The sequence below is a fragment of the Lolium rigidum genome, chromosome 1 (genome assembly GCF_022539505.1).
Source record: "Lolium rigidum isolate FL_2022 chromosome 1, APGP_CSIRO_Lrig_0.1, whole genome shotgun sequence".
Lineage (NCBI taxonomy): Eukaryota > Viridiplantae > Streptophyta > Magnoliopsida > Poales > Poaceae > Lolium > Lolium rigidum.
The window spans coordinates 103,469,242-103,491,780 of NC_061508.1; the positions used below are offsets into that span (position 1 = coordinate 103,469,242).

The 22,539-nt window shown below is 42.5% G+C and overlaps 2 protein-coding genes across 3 annotated transcripts in view; both read left to right on the forward strand.

Annotated features, from left to right (window-relative positions):
• The window catches only part of LOC124704726 (receptor kinase-like protein Xa21), a 28,091-nt gene that overhangs the window by 4,844 nt on the left and 708 nt on the right, over positions 1–22,539 (forward strand). The window lies entirely within an intron of this gene.
• Positions 2,002–7,273, forward strand: LOC124704872 (MADS-box transcription factor 7). 2 transcript variants are annotated; one of them, XM_047237033.1, is made up of 8 exons: positions 2,002–2,186; positions 4,591–4,669; positions 5,398–5,468; positions 5,981–6,080; positions 6,289–6,330; positions 6,438–6,479; positions 6,688–6,851; positions 7,164–7,273. In XM_047237033.1, the coding sequence occupies exons 1-8, from the start codon at positions 2,002–2,004 to the stop codon at positions 7,225–7,227; spliced, it is 747 nt and encodes a 248-aa protein (XP_047092989.1). In that variant the 3' UTR covers positions 7,228–7,273. The 2 variants fall into 2 exon arrangements, with proteins under 2 accessions (XP_047092989.1, XP_047092982.1); XM_047237026.1 differs by having other exon boundaries at positions 6,694–6,851.

Genomic DNA, 22,539 nt, shown 5'->3' on the forward strand with positions numbered 1-22,539 from the left:
CCTCTAGAGAATTGCCTTCCGCAAGCCTAGAGAATTTCGGAAAACTTTAAGGCACGGTGATGTTATTATGTGAATATACAACATCAAAAATAGAGTTCCAAATCCATAGGTGAAGCCACAGCTTCGAGTATATCTATGCACTCGCAAATATGTCTCTTGTACTGCTCCTGCCAACCAAATAAATAGTTCTTCTACTCCCAATGCATGTATATGATGCAAAGCATCCCTTGAAATGCGGCGTTTGGCTCTCCACGAAACAAAGCAACCACTATTTTGCAGAACAGGTACATTGACCCTAGGGCATGTTGACTCTTCCATCATCATGTACTCATCAACTAGATGACCAGCTACCCCATAGTCTTGCATTTCTGATAAGAGGAGAAGAAAATCTTACCAACATCATATGGCTTGCATCAGAAGTAGTCGTCATGTCTCTTTCACTCCCTCCATAATATGCAGGAACACATTCAGAACCTTTGTCGGAACACATCCACAATGTACGACGAAAGCAGACGACAAAGAGTTGCATAGGTCCGACTTCTCTTTTACGATCCAATGCGACCGCACTTCTCCTATACGGAGCCCCACTGCCTTGGACGCTAATTTTCATTGTGGTCATGGATCGAGAAGAGCCACCGTCATCGAACCATCGGTCATGAGACGGTGTATTAACGAAATGATTGTAGAAAAAACTATTGGAGCTATTGGCCATGATCCATGGAAGCTAAGAAACGCAATAAAACCTTACTTGTATGTCACTAGAGCCGTCTAGGAGCCAAAGTACGACAGAATCGCACCTCTAAACGAGGTTGGCGATTGGCTGAGTACCTTGGGGATGATGTTGTTCGTGGGAGTGGAAGAGGCCTGTGGACGGTGAATGCAACATGTGCAGTCCTAGCCGGAGATGGAAGCTCTCCCGTCTAAGACGACCTCCCCCGGCGAGGGTGAGTGCTGTGGTGGCGATGACGGCGCAGTGCAGGGTGAGTGAAATTATCTTGTATGTGTCGTCGCCATGTGGGTCAAGGAAGAATAAGAAGCACACGGGAGAGACGTTGATCTTTGCGGTGTTGGAGATGTGCTGATCGAGGGCCCCGGTGGTACGCACCGTCACGACTGGCATGCAGGGATCAGTACGTGTAACCGATGGAATCCACAACCGCATCCGGCCGATTGTGCGCGGCAAGATGGAAGGAGCAGTGTCCTCCCCGATCGACCGGCTACATGCACGGCTCGTGCCTACCACCGGCCGGCAGCGCCGCGGTCGCTCGGCTGCAGCTGCATACCGATCATGGTTCGTGATGGCGATCGGGCCGGACCCCGGCCGCGCGCGCACATGCATGATGCTCCGCTACCCGCGCGCGATTGCACAGTGGGCAGAGAAGGGAGCCGATGCATGATTACGCGCGTACGTACGCGGGGCTTGCCCTTCCGGCCACAGGATCCACGTGTCGACCGCCGCGCCCATCATCTCCCGCGCCTGCCCCGATCGGACGGCTCGCCGGCCGGCCGGCCAACCGTTGAAATATCTCGCGTCGCGACGACCGTCTCTGCGTGTGTGTGTGTGTGTGGAGCTAGCCGTGGTTGGTTGGGGTGGAAAAGCTAGCAAGCTAGCGAATAAAGCAGGAGGAGGGAGGAGTGAGTTAAGCGCGGATGGCGACGGCGACGGACGCGACGGGCGACCCATCCCTAGCCTTCCCGAAACGCGCTACGCGGCTGGTCCTCTAGGGTTTCCGCCCTACTCATCCTTTGCCGGAAACGGAAGCGCCGCGGAGCCCGCCTTGTGACCACTGGCTCCTCCCCTGCACCACCATCCATCCATCATCTCGCACTTTAATCCCTGTCGATCCCAGCTGCCCCAGCTCCTCCTCCTCGCCCTTATCTCTCCCCCTCCCCATCTCTCTCCTCTTGCTTGTGGTGTGTGTATGGTGGTGGCGGATCTGGTTAGCTAGCTCGAGGTTCCAACCCAGGGAGGAGAAGGTGGAGGAACCGGCGGCGCCAGCCATGGGGCGGGGCAGGGTGGAGCTCAAGCGGATCGAGAACAAGATCAACCGCCAGGTCACCTTCGCCAAGCGCAGGAACGGGCTGCTCAAGAAGGCGTACGAGCTCTCCGTGCTATGCGACGCCGAGGTCGCGCTCATCGTCTTCTCCAACCGCGGAAAGCTCTACGAGTTCTGCAGCACACAGAGGTATACACACACACCGGCCAGCTTCTCTTGTTTGCTCAAATCGCACGCGCGCCATGGTCTCTCCGGCCGGATCCGCCCATGGAATGGCCGCGCGCTGTCCTCTCGCGCGCCGCGGAGATCCGGTGCCCGATCCCACGGCGCTAGCTCCCCGTCGGAGTCCAGCCAGCAAGCACGTCGTCGAGGCGTGGCTGGTTTACGTGGATCTGCGTAATTACTTGAGCTAGCGTCCTCATGTTAATCGGTACACGTACACCAGCACCCCCGGCCGGGATTGGTGGAAGCGGCTTGTTGGTTTCCACGGATTACCTAGCCGGGATCTGGCCAATACCCTGGGTTTTATTAGGGTTCGATATCTTCCCTCTTCCCTGGTCCGTTTGCTGCGCCCTACTTTTCCCGGCTTTGCCGGCCCAGATCTTCCTGATCTATCGGTTATACACGAGCGCTAGCTCATCAACTAATCTGTCATGCTGTGTGTTTGAAACTTCATGTTGTGGATCTCGTTGAATTTTTTTTCCCTTGTCACCCCAAACCTGATGCTCCGGCCGCCCGTTTTCTTAGTAGCGCACATACTTCGATTCAGATACATGATGTCGAAAAAACAAGACTCGGAACGTTTGTCTAAGTAGACATGGTACATACCACGCTCCAATTGCTATCCTTTTTTTTTGCGATGAGCATTTCAAAGTCATTTGTATATCATCATGTTCTAAATAAAGGTGGATCTATCTAGATATTTTCGAATTTGAAGCCCCACACAAAGATTCAAGCCATAGTCTCGATGGGAGTATCATCGCCATTTTGTGGGATGATAAAAGACGAGTGTGCGTCTAGGTGTCTTGGAGAGGATAGAACTAATTAATTAGTGGATGCATGCAAAGATGGTTGATCTATCTTGAATAGGTTGACGAGATCTATGTTGGAAGATGTTGTAATAACACAATTGCCTCAACTAGTGCATACTCAAAGCATCCTCAACGCTCTTATTAATACGCGTTGTTTTCTACATTATCATGGCCCAACATAATTTCCGAGGATTTTCCTTTGTGCACATGTCAATACAAAATAAGCGCAATAATCATTAAAAATTTAGTGACATCATTTTCACGTAGCAATCTTATACTCCATCCTCGCCGAACTATAGGTCACATCTGACTTCTCACAGTATCCAATAATGCTCAACTTTGACCATGATTTCAATATAACTTTGAAGTATTTAGCAAAGGCCCTTTTTAGCAAAACAAGCACAACGGGTCAAGTATTATATGGTCAATATTTACTCTCACACATATTACTTGTTAAGTTTTAAAAATATTCACCACTTGCATACTAACATCGCTTCTGTTTAGGGAAACGAGTAGTTTTGTAAATCGCCAAGTTTGTTTTTTGAACAAAGTCACCGAGTTTAATTTTATCTTTCTACACTGTAGATGATATATTTTATGTAAGTAGCAGTGTTAATTTGCATGCACATATATAAATCCTGCGTATAATTTTTTCTCAATGGTATAGTAATCATTTAGCAAAAGAAATGTAATATATATAGGAAAGCATCGATCTGGACCCACTACCTGTCCCATGCATACATCCTCTCACATATCAAGTGAGAGTTCATTACATGTCAAAAAAATTGAGAGTTCGTTAGATGCCAATGCAATGTAAACGTCCAATGAATACTCTGACTGGAGGGTTCAGGTCCAAGTTCGATCCCAATATATGCTGCATAATTTGTTTTCTCTAAGAATTCGATCCTAGTTTTTTTTTTCCTGATATGATTTATTTTGTACCCAAACAAAATGTTCTGCCTTATCCATCTGCTCAGATTTCAAGCGGCGAGTTAATACAGTTCAACATTTTTCGAAAAAGAATACAGTTCAACATGCCGTACGACATCACATCACACATAAATTCATGATTTCTGGTTTCACTTGAGCGGGACTTAAGAACACCCGTCAACTCAAACTAAAGATTCCTACGCAAAAACCTTGATATCTGTGCACACATCACAACCCCTGCAGCTCTAGCTGTGCATCATTTATCCCAATTCTTAAACGACTAAGCAAGTAACCTGTACACTCACTTTCTTTTTTACCACCCGCACTTTTTAAGCCACAATTCAACAGGCGTATGTCTACTATAATCTTAAGAAAAAATTAATTACCGAACTGAACTGTGGCGCGCACTAGCAGCTGTGACATTGACAATCTTATCTTTTCGCCACCAATTCTACTTCGTATTGCCGCAAACTCAAATTTAACTGTGACATTGAGAATCTTAACTTCACCACCAATTCTACTTCATATTGCCACAAACTTAAATTTAACTGTGACATTGAGAATCTTAACTGTGTGTGTGTACTGTATTATTTTCTCTCATTTAGCTCTGTGATTTTTTACTGAACTTATAGCATGACGAAGACACTGGAAAAGTATCAGAAATGCAGTTACGCAGGACCTGAAACAACTGTGCAGAACAGAGAAAATGAGGTAGACTTTTTTTCTGTCTTACAATGTCCATGCTTTGGGTCATTTATCTTGCCAGCTCTTCTTGTACTCCATACTTTCACAATTTCAAAATGATATGATACGTCTTACATGTGCACAGCACAGTCCTACGTCTTATATTGCCGGCTCTTCTTGTACTCGCTACGTCTTACATGCCCACTGCCCAGTCTCTCCACACAAAAGAACATGAACCCAGTTGCAATGCATGTCATAAGAAAAGAACCAGGAACTCCCAAAAATTCTCTAGAATATTCAGAGCATGCAAATAGATCGTATGCGATATGTAAATTTACATACTACTCACTCTTCTTAGACTCGCGATGCCATATCTAACCTACAAACTTAAGCTAGCCTAGTTTGAAAACGTAAACATGCACTTGAATTTGAAGGATGGAGTTAATTAACATACCACCAGAGTGGCACCAACTGACTTTAGTTACAATTGGTGTGAAAAGGTTCTTCCCTGTGATATTTCATGTAAGACACTAAAAGTGTAGCTTGGATAGTAATGGTTCACACGGTAATGCTTAATTATCTACAATTAACAAAACACCCTATTTGGGTTATTTACTAGTGAAACGGATCATGTGTCAGTTAACTCTTCACATCACTCTGTTAGTATGTTTTCTATAATTTCATAACGAGTTTTAATGATATGGTGTCCTTATGATTGTTAGTGAAGTAAAGCTGTCAATCTTATTTTGTCTTAGCAACTGAAGAACAGCCGCAATGAGTACCTGAAACTAAAGGCACGTGTTGATAATTTACAGCGGACACAAAGGCAAGTTGTGTTTTCATTGAGCTATTTTACCACTTAATTTTGTTTCTTTATCAATTAATTTGCATCTTCAAGATAAAAAAATGTAAATCCACGGACCTACGAATGCAAATTTTTGCTCTTCTTAAATACATCACTACCATAAATAGCACATTTTGTCAATACTAATTATTTTCTTCTTCTGAAAGTGAAGTATTTTATGATTTCTCTTGCTGGGACGAATGTCAGGGTAAGCAACAATCTGCAATTTTATTGTAGAAGGGGGTACACACTATTTTTTAAGGACAGCTTGTATTGGTTCTTACCAGATTGTTTATGACACGTTCGTAGATTGTTTATGACACATTCCTAGATAATATAAATATCCAGCATGGTTAATTACGAGTGATCCTATCCATTCCACCAAATCTGAATTTTACCTTTTATTACTAGTATTATTTTCCTTCATTGTAGTCCACAGGTGGAGTTTTAAGTTTATATGTAAATAATTAACTAGTTCTTTGCATCTTATCTAGGAATTTGCTTGGTGAAGACCTTGATTCATTAGGCATAAAGGAGCTGGAGAGCCTTGAGAAGCAACTTGATTCATCTTTGAAGCACATCAGAACAACAAGGGTACTCCCTAGAAGTGTTTTAAAAATAGTGGGATTTTTCCAGTTTAAGTAGGAATTTTTCCTTGGCGGATATATAGCTCTACATATAACATATTTATTCTATTATCTGAAATGACTTTATACATACATTTATCATCTTGCAGTATAGGTGAATCATGCCTGCATGATATTTGGTGTGTGCTAACCAGATTTTATTTCTCTTATCGCAGACACAAATTATGGTTGACCAACTGACAGAACTTCAGAGAAGGGTATGTTAGCTCTTAACACGTCAACAGTAGTGAATCTTCCTCGCACAAATAAAAACATCACTGAATTTGACTAATTAGTGGATGACCCCCACTTATTAAATTTGTAGGAGCAAATGTTCTCCGAAGCAAATAAGTGTCTTCGAATAAAAGTAAGTACTTCTACGCCAGTGTGTTACCATAACCATTCTAAATATATTAGACCTCAATGGAGATCAAAATGAAAAAGTACTCATGATAAGAGATCATGGTAATCCTAGTGATCATAGAGAACTACGAGTAAGAAAAGAAACCCAAGACTGTTGGTAATCTAAAGCTACAAGGTATATATAGGTGATGTTCTTGATTTTGTTTTGAGAGATGCAGTTGGAGGAGAGCAATCAGGTTCATGGGCAGCAGCTCTGGGAGCACAACAACAACTTACTCAGCTACGAACGTCAGCCCGAAGTGCAGCCACCGATGAATGGCGGCAACGGATTCTTCCACCCTCTTGATCCTGCTGGTGAACCGACCCTTCACATAGGGTATAACTCTTAACCCATGTTTAAAGTTTGATTTATATTTAACCTACGTTGATAGGCAGATAGCTCATCATATTGTTGATAATTCTGGTCAATTGGATTGTTTTATAAAGTACTTTGTGTAGGACAAAAACAACAGTTTTACTCTGTTACGATGCCAGATGACAATTGATCAGCATAATTTTCATGTTTTTTGTACAAAAGATTATGGCGGTGTAAAGTGTAAACTGCTTATCGAGTCGTAAACTTACGAGGATGCACTATCTTCTACATGTGTTAGCTATCTAACTAATCGTTAACCGTCTTTATCTGCAGGTATCCTCAAGAGTCACTGAATGGCTCATGCATGACCACTTTCATGTCCCCATGGCTACCATGATAGAAGACGAAATTGAGAAATAATAAGGATATATGTGGCACCAGGGCAGCCGCATATATGCATGTATACTACTTCGAGTGATGGAATATTCCAGTCAAGATTCTCACTTATTTTGTGTGCAACTTTTGTGTGATAAGAACATTAAAACCTTGGTATTTGGTGATGACCTATTGTGTTACTACATGTAAAAGATTATAGGAGCGCTAGCTGCCTACATTATATTACTTAAGCGTGTATGTGTGATGAAATTTTGGCCTCACCCGATGGGCATTTTTAGTCCTCTAGTATTTTTTGCTGAAAAGAAACATGCTAGAGTGGTAACCACACAAAGAGCAAAATATAATATGAACAGCTTAGACTAGTCATAATAGAGAGTAACATAGAGCATCTACACTCAAGGTCAGAACTGGTTTTTCGTGTAACATGTAGGTGTTACTAATCTATGTTACACAGTGTTGGATAATTAAACACAATTTTTATGATTAATTTCAGAATATTAAGTATGACGAAAACAACTACTAACATGTAAAACTTGAACATACTAGATGCATTAATCAACATGAATAGTACCAAGGCAAATGGTACAACATCCATCGCTAAATAGATCTAGATATGTCACACGTACCGCTCTGGTGGAGGTGTAGCAGTAACGTTGTTGATGACGGGTAGAAGTAGACAACGTTTAAGACGACGGCTAGGCATCATCATCCGACTTGGACAGAACACGACTAGCAGACGGTTGTGCGATGGCCGCCAGATAGCCACGCATGAGTAGGTCGTCCCGAGGTCGATGCCGATCGCCAGCCCGCCGGCCTTCTTGCCCGCCATCTCCAAGAGACGGAGGCGTCTGATGTCTACGGGAGCTTCTATTCTTGTAGACAGTGTTGGGCCTCCAAGAGCAGAGGTTTGTAGAACAGCAGCAAGTTTCCCTTAAGTGGATCACCCAAGGTTTATCGAACTCAGGGAGGAAGAGGTCAAAGATATCCCTCTCATGCAACCCTGCAACCACAAAGCAAGAAGTCTCTTGTGTCCCCAACACACCTAATAGGTGCACTAGTTCGGCGAAGAGATAGTGAAATACAGGTGGTATGAATAAATGCGAGCAGTAGTAACAGTGCCGGAAAATAGCTTGTCTGGCGTGTAGTTGATGGTGGTAATATGGTAGCGGTAGTAACGCAGTAAAACGGTAAACAAGTAGCGATAGCGATATTTAGGAACAAGGCCTAGGGATTAGACTTTCACTAGTGGACACTCTCAACTTTGATCACATAACGAGAATAGATAGATGCATACTCTACACTCTTTTGTTGGATGATGAACACATTGCGTAGGATTACACGAACCCTCAATGCCGGAGTTAACAAGCTCCACAATTCAATGTTCATATTTAAATAACCTTAGAGTGCAAGAAAGATCAACACGACTAAACCAAGTACTAACACAGCATGCACACTTTCACCTTCACACTATGTAGGAGGAATAGATCACATCAATACTATCATAATGATAATTAACTCCACAATCTACAAGAGATCATGATCATAGCATACGCCAAGTATTAACACGGATGCACACACTTGTCACCATTACACCGTGCGGGAGGAATAAACTACTTTAATAACATCACTAGAGTAGCACATAGATAAATTGTGATACAAAACACATTGCAATCATAAAGAGATATAAATAAGCACTTCACTACGCCATTCATAACGGTGAGTAAGTATTCTGTGAAATATAGCCTAAGAGACCCACACGGTGCACACATCGTCACCTTTACACACGTGGGACAAGGAGTCTCCGGAGATCACATAAGTAAAACTCACTTGACTAGCATAGTGACATCTAGATTACAAGCATCATCATATGAATCTCAATCATGTAAGGCAGCTCATGAGATTATTGTATTGAAGTACATAGGAGAGAGATGAACCACATAGCTACCGGTACAGCCCCGAGCCTCGATGGAGAACTACTCCCTCCTCATGGGAGCAGCAGCGGTGATGAAGATGGCGGTGGAGATGGCAGCGGTATCGATGGAGAAGCCTTCCGGGGGCACTTCCCCGCTCCGGCAGGGTGCCGGAACAAGAGACTCTGTCCCCCGGATCTTGGCTTCGCGATGGCGGCGGCTGCGGAAGGTTTACGTGGGTTCGAGTCCAACGTAATAGGGTTTTCGCGACGGAGGCTTTAAATAGGCGGAAGGGCAGCCTCGGAGGGGGCATGGGGCCACCACACCATAGGGCGGCGCGGCCCCCTACGGCCGCGCCGGGGTGTGGTGTGGGGCCCCCGGGGCTTCCCTACGGCGGCTCTCGGGTGTTCCGGATGGTTCCGGGAAAAATAGGAACCTGGGCGTTGATTTCGTCCGATTCCGAGAATATTTCGTTACTAGGATTTACGAAACCAAAAACAGCGAGAAAACGAGAGCTGACACTTCGGCATCTTGTTAATAGGTTAGTTCCGAGAAAATGCACGAATATGACATAAAGTGTGCATAAAACATGTAGATAACATCAATAATGTGGCATGGAACATAAGAAATTATCGATACGTCGGAGACGTATCGGCATCCCCAAGCTTAGTTACTGCTCGTCCGAGCGAGGTAAAACGATAACAAAGATAATTTACGGAGTGACATGCCATCATAACCTTGATCATACTATTTGTAAACATATGTAATGAATGCAGCGATCAAAACAATGGTAATGACATGAGTAAACAAATGAATCATAAAGCAAAGACTTTTCATGAATAGTACTTAAAGACAAGCATCAATAAGTCTTGCATAAGAGTTAACTCATAAAGCAACAAATCAAAGTAAAGGTATTGAAGCAACACAAAGGAAGATTAAGTTTCAGCGGTTGCTTTCAACTTGTAACATGTATATCTCATGGATAATTGTCAACATAGAGTAATATAACAAGTGCAATATGCAAGTATGTAGGAATCAATGCACAGTTCACACAAGTGTTTGCTTCTTGAGGTGGAGAGAGATAGGTGAGCTGACTCAACATAAAAGTAAAAGAATGGTCCTTCAAAGAGGAAAGCATCGATTGCTATATTTGTGCTAGAGCTTTTATTTTGAAAACATGAAACAATTTTGTCAACGGTAGTAATAAAGCATATGAGTTATGAAAATTATATCTTACAAGTTGCAAGTCTCATGCATAGTATACTAATAGTGCCCGCACCTTGTCCTAATTAGCTTCGACTACCGGATCTTTGCAATGCACATGTTTTAACCAAGTGTCACAATGGGGTACCTCCATGCCGCCTGTACAAAGGTCTAAGGAGAAAGCTCGCATTTTGGATTTCTCGCTTTTGATTATTCTCAACTTAGACATCCATACCGGGACAACATGGACAACAGATAATGGACTCCTCTTTAATGCATAAGCATGTGGCAACAATTATTATTCTCATATGAGATTGAGGATATGTGTCCAAAACTGAAACTTCCACCATGAATCATGGCTTAAGTTAGCGGCCCAATGTTCTTCTCTAACAATATGCATGCTCCAACCATAAAGGTGGTAGATCTCTCTTACTTCAGACAAGACGGACATGCATAGCAACTCACATGATATTCAACAAAGAATAGTTGATGGCGTCCCCAGAAAACATGGTTATCGCACAACAAGCAACTTAATAAGAGATAAAGTGCATAAGTACATATTCAATACCACAATAGTTTTTAAGCTATTTGTCCCATGAGCTATATATTGCAAAGGTGAATGATGGAATTTTAAAGGTAGCACTCAAGCAATTTACTTTAGAATGGCGGATAAATACCATGTAGTAGGTAGGTATGGTGGACACAAATGGCATAGTGGTTGGCTCAAGGATTTTGGATGCATGAGAAGTATTTTCTCTCGATACAAGGTTTAGGCTAGCAAGGTTATTTGAAACAAACACAAGGATGAACGGTACAGCAAAACTCACATAAAAGACATATTGTAAACATTATAAGACTCTACACCGTCTTCCTTGTTGTTCAAAACTCAATACTAGATGTTATCTAGACTCTAGAGAAACCAAATATGCAAACCAAATTAGCAAGCTCTAAGTATCTCTTCATTAATGGGTGCAAAGTATATGATGCAAGAGCTTAAACATGAGCACAACAATTGCCAAGCATCAAATTATCCAAGACATTTTAGAATTACTACATGTAGCATTTTCCAATTCCAACCATATAACAATTTAACGAAGAAGAAACTTCGCCATGAATACTATGAGTAGAGCCTAAGGACATACTTGTCCATATGCTACAGCGGAGCGTGTCTCTCTCCCACAAAGTGAATGCTAGGATCCATTTTATTCAAACAAAACAAAAACAAAAACAAACCGACGCTCCAAGCAAAGTGCATAAGATGTGACGGAATAAAAATATAGTTTCGGGGGAGGAACCTGATAATGTTGTCGATGAAGAAGGGGGTGCCTTGGGCATCCCCAAGCTTAAACAGCTTGAGTCTTCTTAGAATATGCAGGGTGAACCACCGGGGCATTCCCAAGCTTAGAGCTTTCACTCTCCTTGATCATATTGCATCATACTCCTCTCTTGATCCTTGAAAACTTCCTCCACACCAAACTCGAAACAACTCATTAGAGGGTTAGTGCACAATAAAAATTAACATGTTCAGAGGTGACACAATTATTCTTAACACTTCTGGACATTGCATAAAGCTACTGGACATTAATGGATCAAAGAAATTCATCCAACATAGCAAAAGAGGCAATGCGAAATAAAAGGCAGAATCTGTCAAAACAGAACAGTCCGTAAAGATGGATTTTATTAGGCCACCAGACTTGCTCAAATGAAAATGCTCAAATTGAATGAAAGTTGCGTACATATCTGAGCATCACTCACGTAAATTGGCTTAATTTTCTGAGTTACCTACAGAGAATTAGAACCAGATTCGTGACAGCAAAGAAATCTGTTTCTGCGCAGTAATCCAAATCTAGTATCAACCTTTCTATCAACGACTTTACTTGGCACAAAAAAACACAAAACTAAGATAAGGAGAGGTTGCTACAGTAGTAAACAACTTCCAAGACACAAATATAAAACAAAGTACTGTAGCAAAATAACACATGGGTTATCTCCCAAGAAGTTCTTTCTTTATAGCCATTAAGATGGGCTCGGCGGTTTTAATGATGCACTCGCAAGAAATAGTATTTGAAGCAAAAGAGAGCATCAAGAGGCAAATTCAAAACACATTTAAGTCTAACATGCTTCCTATGCATAGGAATCTTGTAAATAAACAAGTTCATGAAGAGCAAAGTAACAAGCATAGGAAGATAAAACAAGTGTAGCTTCAAAAATTTCAGCACATAGAGAGGTGTTTTAGTAACATGAAAATTTCTACAACCATATTTTCCTCTCTCATAATAACTTTCGGTAGCGACATGAGCAAACTCAACAATATAACTATCACATAGAGCATTCTTATCATGAGTCTCATGCATAAAATTATTACTCTCCACATAGGCATAATCAATTTTATTAGTTGTAGTGGGAGCAAATTCAACAAAGTAGCTATCATTATTATTCTCATCAAGTGTAGGAGGCGTAGTATAATCACAACAAAATTTACTCTCCATCGTAGGTGGCACCAAAAGACCACTATCATTATAATCATCATAAATAGGAGGCAAAGTATCATCAAAGAAAATTTTCCCCTCAATGCTTGGGAGACTAAAAAGATCATGAAAACCAGCTTCCCCAAGCTTAGAACTTTCTATATCATTATCAACAATGGTGTTCAAAGCGTTCATACTAATATGTTCCATGGGTTTTTTAATTTTCGCATCAAACCATCCATGTCTTAAATCAGGAAATAGAATAAGAAGCTCATTGTTGTCCATTATGCCAAACTAGTGTAAACAAGAAACAAAAAGATGCAATTGCGGGATCTAAAGGAAATAGCTTCGAGCACAAACACAATGGCGCCGGAAAAGTATCGTAACACTGGAACCGGAGTATGAGTGCCTTTTTACCTTTCCTCCCGACAACGGCGCCGGAAAAGTGCTTGATGTCTACGGGAGCTTCTATTCTTGTAGACGGTGTTGGGCCTCCAAGAGCGAGAGGTTTGTAGAACAGCGACAAGTTTCCCTTAAGTGGATCACCCAAGGTTTATCGAACTCGGGGAGGAAGAGGTCAAAGATATCCCTCTCATGCAACCACTGCAACCACAAAGCAAGAAGTCTCTTGTGTCCCCAACACACCTAATAGGTGCACTAGTTCGGCGAAGAGATAGTGAAATACGGGTGGTATGAATAAATGCGAGCGGTAGTAATAGTGCCGGAAAATAGCTTGCTGGCGTGTAGTTGATGGTGGTAATATGGTAGCAGTAGTAACGCGAGTAAAACGGTAAACAAGTAGCGATAGCGATATTTAGGAACAAGGCATAGGGATTAGACTTTCACTAGTGGACACTCTCAACTTTGATCACATAACGAGAATAGATAGATGCATACTCTACACTCTTTTGTTGGATGATGAACACATTGCGTAGGATTACACGAACCCTCAATGCCGGAGTTAACAAGCTCCACAATTCAATGTTCATATTTAAATAACCTTAGAGTGCAAGAAAGATCAGCACGACTAAATCAAGTACTAACACAGCATGCACACTGTCACCTTCACACTATGTAGGAGGAATAGATCACATCAATACTATCATAATGATAATTAACTCCACAATCTACAAGAGATCATGATCATAGCATACGCCAAGTACTAACACGGATGCACACACTTGTCACCATTACACAGTGCGGGAGGAATAAACTACTTTAATAACATCACTAGAGTAGCACATAGATAAATTGTGATACAAAACACATTGCAATCATAAAGAGATATAAATAAGCACTTCACTACGCCATTCATAACGGTGAGTAAGTATTACGTGAAATATAGCCTAAGAGACCCACACGGTGCACACACTTGTCACCTTTACACACGTGGGACAAGGAGTCTCCGGAGATCACATAAGTAAAACTCACTTGACTAGCATAGTGACATCTAGATTACAAGCATCATCATATGAATCTCAATCATGTAAGGCAGCTCATTAGATTATTGTATTGAAGTACATAGGAGAGAGATGAACCACATAGCTACCGGTACAGCCCCGAGCCTCGATGGAGAACTACTCCCTCCTCATGGGAGCGGCGGCGGTGATGAAGATGGCGGTGGAGATGGCAGCGGTGTCGATGGAGAAGCCTTCGGGGGCACTTCCCCGCTCGGCGGGGTGCCGGAACGGAGACTCCTGTCCCCCGGATCTTGGCTTCGCGATGGCGGCGGCTGCGGAAGGTTTACGTGGGTTTCGTCCAACGTAATAGGGTTTTCGCGACGGAGGCTTTAAATAGGCGGAAGGGCAGCCTCGGAGGGGGCACGGGGCCACCACACCATAGGGCGGCGCGGCCCCCTCGGCCGCGCCGGGGTGTGGTGTGGGGCCCCCGGGGCTTCCTCCGGCGGCTCTCGGGTGTTCCGGATGGTTCCGGGAAAAATAGGAACCTGGGCGTTGATTTCGTCCGATTCGAGAATATTTCGTTACTAGGATTTACTGAAACCAAAAACAGCAGAAAACGAGGACTGGCACTTCGGCATCTTGTTAATAGGTTAGTTCCAGAAAATGCACGAATATGACATAAAGTGTGCATAAAACATGTAGATAACATCAATAATGTGGCATGGAACATAAGAAATTATCGATACGTCGGAGACGTATCAGCGTCTGGTAAAGCAAAAAATGAAGTAGCAAGAGGTAAATTTAGGAAGCCGAAGATTTATACTAAGCAGGCAATATCTACGGGGATAATTGATACTATGATGGTTGTTATGGTAGGATATGATCTGTTACTTTGTTAAGATTGAATATGGTGCGTGCAACACATTTGTCCATGATTTGAGGGGGAAATTTGTCATCCCGACACCCGTCCGATCTACCTCAAAATTGCATATTTGGGCCCCTCTATCTTTTGCAACACATCCATCGCCCGTGTAGCAAGAAAAAGTAACTACTTCGTATTACAAAATAATGCCATGCAATATCATTTCCATTAAGATGTTGTAGCCATGTAAAAAGTCTCGCATCGTTTCGAAATAGTAATGCAACACAAAGGAGGTTATGCAAAATTTCTACAACATTATTTTCAAGAAGTTGTTACAAACATTTAACACCATTTTTAAAAAACAGAAATACAACCCAAAAAAGTGGTTATGTGAATGTGTACTTTGCTCCTATGTTTATTTTTGGTAATTGATGATAATTCCTATGGACTAATATTTCTATTGAGTTTTTGTTTGAAGGAATAATACATAGATTTTGCTTGAAGTCCATTTGTTGGATTCAAGGTTTTTATTGTCAAGAGAGAAGATTTGGCTCGAAGTCGGTGTCACAATCCTCCAAGGCTCATGACTTGAGCTATTGGTGACCAAGACCTAGAGCATGCAATTAACCGGGGTGTTCTGGCTTGAATGAAGCATGAGCGTTGTTATATAGGTTAACCGGGACGCGGTTAATTCTCTCGCCCTCTTATGGTGTTGGGTCATGATGTGAAAAGAGAGAGGAAGAGCTCGAGACGAAGTTCGGAGTAGCGTTCGAAGGCGAACGCGACAAGGTAGTCTCCTCTTTTCGGGTTTTCTTGAGTATAGGACCCCGCACTATTAAGAGGAGGTCGGAGTAGTTATTTGGTTCTTTGGCTCAGATCAATCTCATCCGTTAGGCATCTTTCATCCATTCCATCTTCACCACCACATGCCGCCTTTGATTCCCTATATTCAGCATCTCCAAAAGTGTCTCGAATTTTGTTCGGTGTTTGCTATATTCTTTCTACCACTTTTTGTTCGCCACAAAAATATTCCACCCGTTGCGTCTATCTTTTTCTCTCCAATATTTTGCTCCCGATGATGATCAAAGTTTGCTCAGTTTTTACCCAAAAGAGGCTCAAAGTTTGCTCCGTTTTTTGCCAAAAGAAAGGAGGAAAAGACAAAAAAAAAGAGAGAGGCTAAAGCAGTAACTTGGGCAAGTTAGAGCACCTCCACCAGTCCTCTCCCAAAAGGGCCGGCATGCACGCCGGCAGCAGGCTATGGGGAGCGGCGGCTGCATGCACTTAGCATTTACGAACCGTGTCTTGTACCAATTAACCCAATAGAGACGCTGACATCATGCATACACATGCAAGTGCGAACAGAAAAAGTAGGAGATATGAGAATCTTTAGAGGACTGTGTCACATGCAAGTGGGGCACATGCAACTTTTCAGCAGAAATTAGACGCAGGCGCTTCCAATCGGCTCCCTTCATGAAGGGATTATTGCGGACGTGCCGGTGCTTTTATCGGACTCTAAAAATGATCGGCGCTTTTTCACAACCACCGGTGTAGACAGTTTCTCTCTCTAGGAGTCCCAAAATGCTATTGAGAGGGATATGGGAGGACCCGGTGGAGATGCTCTTAGACCGGATACCATGCTGGTCAAATTCGGCCAAGGCCTCTGCCTGTTGCGCACGTCCTGCGCTGCCCCTGGCCCGCTCATGCTCCCAGCGTCAAGCGCAGCTGCTGCCGTTCCTTTCAACTTGCTCAATCGCAAGCCACGACCCGCACGGCAATCGCCCACGCGCACGCTGCCCCGCGCCGCTTCCGCAGCTGCCGCACGCCACGCTGCCGCCGCTTGCGTCGCTCGCCCGCGCAGCGCCTGCCTTCCTCGTTCCAGGCCGCGTGTTGACCCGCATCATCGCGCCAGGCCGTCTTCGCTGGTTCCAGGAAATTCGACCGGTATGACCGGGGTCACGGCCGGTCGTACCGGATTTCGCTGCGAATTTTTACCCTAACGGCTAGTTTTACCCCTATAAGAGCATCTTTAGCCGCGTCCGTCATCAAAGGGATTTGAGGAATTTCGTTTCCAGCCGCGCGTCCGTCCAACGCGGCCCAATATAGTGTCTGACGCTCGAGCCCGTCCCCGCAACACATGGGACGCTTCGGGCACGCCAGACACAACGAAAAGTGGGGCGAGGAGACACGCGCTAGACGCGTCAGCGACACGGAATTCTAAAACCCCGTCCTCTACCTCTGGTCAAGCGACGTTAATGGCGCTCCAGCTTTCCCAGGCGACACAGGGACGCGTCTCGTCGTGCATGGTCGCGTGACCATCTGCGCCGGCGTTTATTGCGTCCAACGCTCCGCTACCGCTTCGCCTAATGCCGATGCGTAATAAGAGCGACCCTCCTTCCGTCCCCATCCCAATCTCTCGCCGCTCCAACCCGTCGCCGCTCCCAAATCTCCTCCTCCCTCGTCGTTCCCAACCTCCTCCTCCAATGTTGCCGTCCCGCAAGATCGCCGCGGCGAAAGGCTTCGGCCGGGGCAGCCTCACTGTTGGCGGACGCGTGGGCGTTGTACCGCGCGGGATATCCTGTCCCGCCGGACATGCGTCTGCCAAGCAGCGGCGGGTGGAAGATGGTCGTCAAAGGTGTCGGAGTCCCGCCACCGCGGGAGGGCACGGAGCGCTGGACGAACGCGATCAGGGCCCGGCGAGCTCGCCTCACCGCCGAGGAGCGGGCCGATTGATACGTCTCAAATGTATCTATAATTTTTGATGCTCCATGCTTGTTTTACACCAATTCATGTGTATTTTGTTTACACTTCGTTGCACTTTTACATTATTTCTGGCACTAACCTATTAACAAGATGCCACAGTGCCAGTTTCCTGTTTTCTGTTGTTTTTGTATTTCAGAAAAGTTGTATAGGAAACATTCTCGAAATTGGACGAAACAAAAGCCGAAGTCAATATTTTACCGAAACGAAGACGAAGTCCGGAGGGGGGACAAAGAGGCGCACCAGTGCGCCCACACCGCCCCTAGGCGCGGCCCAGGGCTGGCCCCTTGCCTAGGGTAGGTGTGGGGCCCACAGGCACCCCACCGACCTCAATCCTCCGCCTATTTATACATCTTCTCGGAAAAATCCTGGATACCCGAGCCTTCATCCACGAAAAGTTCCATCGCGGCCGCCAGCGTCGAACCCATCTCGGGGGGTTCTGAAGCTCTTCCCGGCACTCTGCCGGAGGGGGAAATCATCGCTGAAGGCATCTACATCGCCATGCCCGCCCCCGAAGTGATGCATGCGTAGTTCATCCCTGGACTATGGGTCCATAGCAGTAGCTAGATGGTTGTATTCTCCACTTTGTGTTTCATGTATCGATCATGTGAGCTGTCCTACATGATCAAGATCATCTTTATGTAATCCTATATGTTTGGTTTGCTGGGATCCGATGAATGTTGAATACTATGTTGAGATTGATTATATATTCATGTCATATGTTGTTTGTGATCTTGCATGCTCTTTGTTGCTAGTAGAAACTCTGGCCAAGTGGATACTTGTGACTCCAAGAGGGGTATTTATGCTCGTTAGTAGGCTCATGCCTCTAGTTTCCTGGGAGAGTGACTTTATAACTTCTAAGGTTGTAGATGTGTTGTTGTTACTAGGGAGAAAACAACGATGTTTTATCCAAGGGTAATTCTATTGTTTACTTTACACACATTGCTTAATGCGATAGTCTGTTGCTTGCAACTTTATACTGGAAGAGATGCGGATGCTAACCTGAAGGTGGATTATTAGTCCTAGACGTAGTTGGATTACGGTCAATGTATTATGTTGTAATGCCCAATACCAAATATCGTAGTAATCATCTTATCATGTATCGATCGATATTCTGTCGATTGCCCAGCTGTAATTTGTTTATCCAACATGTTATTTCTTTATGGAGAGACATCTCTAGTAAACTGTGGACCCCGGTCCTATTTCCTTTACTGATAAATTCTACTGCAATCATATTCTGTTTACTTTCTGCAAACATCTCCTTCCATTCGATACGTCTAATCCTTTGTGTTCAGCAAACCGGTGAGACTGAAAACCTCACTGCAAGTTGGGGCAAAGTACTTTGGTTATATTGTGTGCAGGTTCCACGTTGTTGCTGACGCCGGTAGTGCGTCCTGCCACTAGTCAGCCAACAACACCTTCAGAAGTCACGCCTTTCTCCTACTGGTCAATTAAACCTTGGTTTCATACTGAGGGAAAAATTTCTGCTGTGCTCATCACACCTTCCTCTTGGGGTTTTCCAACCACTTCCACAACAACCGCCAACAAGATTGTCTGGCACCATCACCGGAGCACCATCAAGTTTTCTGGCATCGTTGCCGGGGAGAAAGAGAATTTCTGCAAGGGGAATCTCTCATCTCCAATCCTTTTATTTGTTATAGTTTACTTAGTTTAATTTATTTTGTTTTGTTTTCCTTTATTATATCAAAAATACAAAAAACATTATTTTACTTTTATAGTTGTCTATATATCAAAAATACACAAAAATTAGTTTCTTACATAGTTGTTATTTTGCTTTTATTTCATTATGTTGATTCCTAAGTACGATCTGAAGGACCTATCTGTAGGTAGTGGTTCTATAATTAGGAAAGAAAAATTCTGCAATCATGTTAGTAAGCATAAAGATATTGAGGATAAATCCCTGGTAGAACTTGCTCCTGATTATGAAACTTCTGCAGCTTCTTTAGTTCAAATGCTGGAGGCTAGATTTGTTAGCCTTATTCCTATAATGCAGCAAATATTTCTTAAACTCCATGAAATTGAGAATGATAAAAAGAAATATTTTATCCTATAAACTTTGCTTCGAGAATTTAAAGATGTTGTTATAGAAGCTAGGAAAGGTTTTTGATCAGTTTGATAAGCTAGGCTCATGTGTAGATATCTTTGGTACACTTGACCAAACCAAAAGTAGTAGAGAAGGTAAAGCACCAATACCTTTCAAATTAGTTGCAATGCATGAAGCCTGGGAAAAGAATTTTGATTGGATTGTTCATTAAAATCCATTTGATGAAAGTAGTGACCCTAAAAGTGCACAGAAAGGGTCTTCTAAAACACATATTGATAAAATATAAATCTTTGTTGGAAAAACTCCTTGCATTGATTTTAATGATCGTTTACTTGATAATACTTAATGCTCGCATTTTACTGCGCCTAGCTGAAAGGCGTTAAAGAAAAGCGTTTATGGGAGACAACCCATGTTTTATTTACTGTAATTTTTCTTTTTGTTGAGTCTTGGAAGTTATTACTACTGTAATGACCGTTCCTTATCATTTTTATTTCATGTTTCTGTCAAAACAACCTCTAATAGGAAGAAAGTAATGTTTGGGGAAGTTGTTGTCCTGAAAACAGATTATGTGTTGTTACCATAAAAATTCGTATAAATAGGCATAGCATAATTTTGAGCTGTCATTTTTGTGCATATGCCCCAGGTTATTATCTAACTTTCATTAGTTGACCAGTTTTCGAGATAAACAACAGAGGATTTTCAAAAATTTCGACCTTTAAATGTTGATCTGTTTTGACAGATTTCTGCAATAGTTGCATTTACCTCTTAAATCTCTTTCTTCTTGAGTTCTTTTGATCAAAGAGTTTTTTGAAAGGTTGCTACAGTAGCTTATGCTTTAATAGATGTTTGATATATGTTAGTACTGAACACAAGTGCATTTGTTTATTTTGATTGTACTAATGCTGCTGATAGAGAATTGTGCGAAGTTTTTCTATGAGGGAAGTTTTCAAGTGTAGGGAGAGAAGAATGATGTGATGTGATGAAGAATGGACTATAGCTCAACCTTGGGGATGCCCCTGCACCCCAATACATATTCAAGAGGTACAAGCGTCAAAGCTTGGGGATGCCTTGGGCATCCCCTCTTCATCAACAAAGCAATAGGTCATCTTTCTATACGCTATATTTTTATTGCTTCATATGCTATGTGTTGTTCGTGGAGCATCTTTATTTTTGCTTTTAGTGTTATTTTGTTTTGTTTTCTGTAGCATATGTTGGATCCGGGCACATTTGTTTTAGAGAAAGACCCGCTCTGTTTTAATTGCATAGAACGCTCTAGTTTTCACTATTATTGTTCTGCAAGTGTTCTATTTTTCTGGTACTGCGTTTAGCTCTTGTTCTTTCACTTCAATTTTATTCAGAGCACGTTAGTATTCTTTATTTGTGTATGATTAGCTCTCTGGTCCATATTGTATTTCGTCTCTGAGAGTTATTTCAAATAAGTTGATTGGTGTTGGATACGAGTAAAATATTTCATGACTATAGTGATGCAAATGGAAGCTTGTCTAGACTGTGGCATAGACTTTGGCATATCATGTTGGATGTTATTCTTGTCATATGCTTAGTATGTATTGTTATAGCATGACTTGTTTCAAATGTCTGAGAGTGCATAATGTGTCATTAAAAGAATCATGTGTTGTTTCTATCATAAAAGCATAGTATTGTGGTATTCTCCTTTGATGCTTTATTGGGTTGACTTGGCGCATGCTTATACCATGTTATGACTATAACCAGTCAACTAAAACCTCTATGATCATTTAGTTTTTGACTTGTAATATCACTTTATGCTTTGATTGATAATGTTTTGTCGCTATGCATGATTATGGTCATTATTGCTCTCTTAGTTGGTCGCTTCTAGTCTTTTTTGTTGGTCTTCACATGTACTGAGTATAAGCTCTACTCATGCATCCAACCACTAAAAACCAAAGTTTTCAATTGTGTCCATCATATCTACCTTGTATTTCACTGCCACTCCAAAGTAAATTGCTTCTGTGCTACCTTTAAAACCTTTAAAAATTATCACATGTTTTGTGTAAATTATAGATCATGTGGGAAAGTAGTCTACAAACTATTGTAGTAAGTATTATGTCTCATGAATTTTTAGTTCTTATAAGTTGCTTGTTGTGTGATAACCATGCTGTCATGGGGAACACCATCAATATGCCTTTGTTGAATATCATGTGAATTACTATGCATGCTCATCTTGTTTGAAGTAAGGGATATTTACCATGAGTTGCAAAGATTAGAGTATGCAGATTGTTAGAGAGGAACATTGGGCCGCCAACTAAAGCCATGTTCACATGGTGGAAGTTTCAGCTGGGCAAAAGTCCAAATATCTGTTGTTCTTACTTTCCGGGTATGGATGTCCAAAAAAGTTAAGATTCATCAAAATTGAGAAATCAAATGAGATTCATCTCCTAGGACCTTTGTACAGGAGGCAAGGAGGTACCCCTTTGTGAAATCTTAGTTAAAACATATGTCTGAAAATTTCATTTTTTGAAATTCGAACATTTTTTGTTACAAATTTAAATATTTTCTAAATCTTCATAATTTTGGACTCTAAAAAGTAAATAAATAATAAAACCAAAAAGAAAATGAAAACAAAAAAAAACAAAAAAAACTGAATAAAGAGATAACGCGAACTGGGCCAA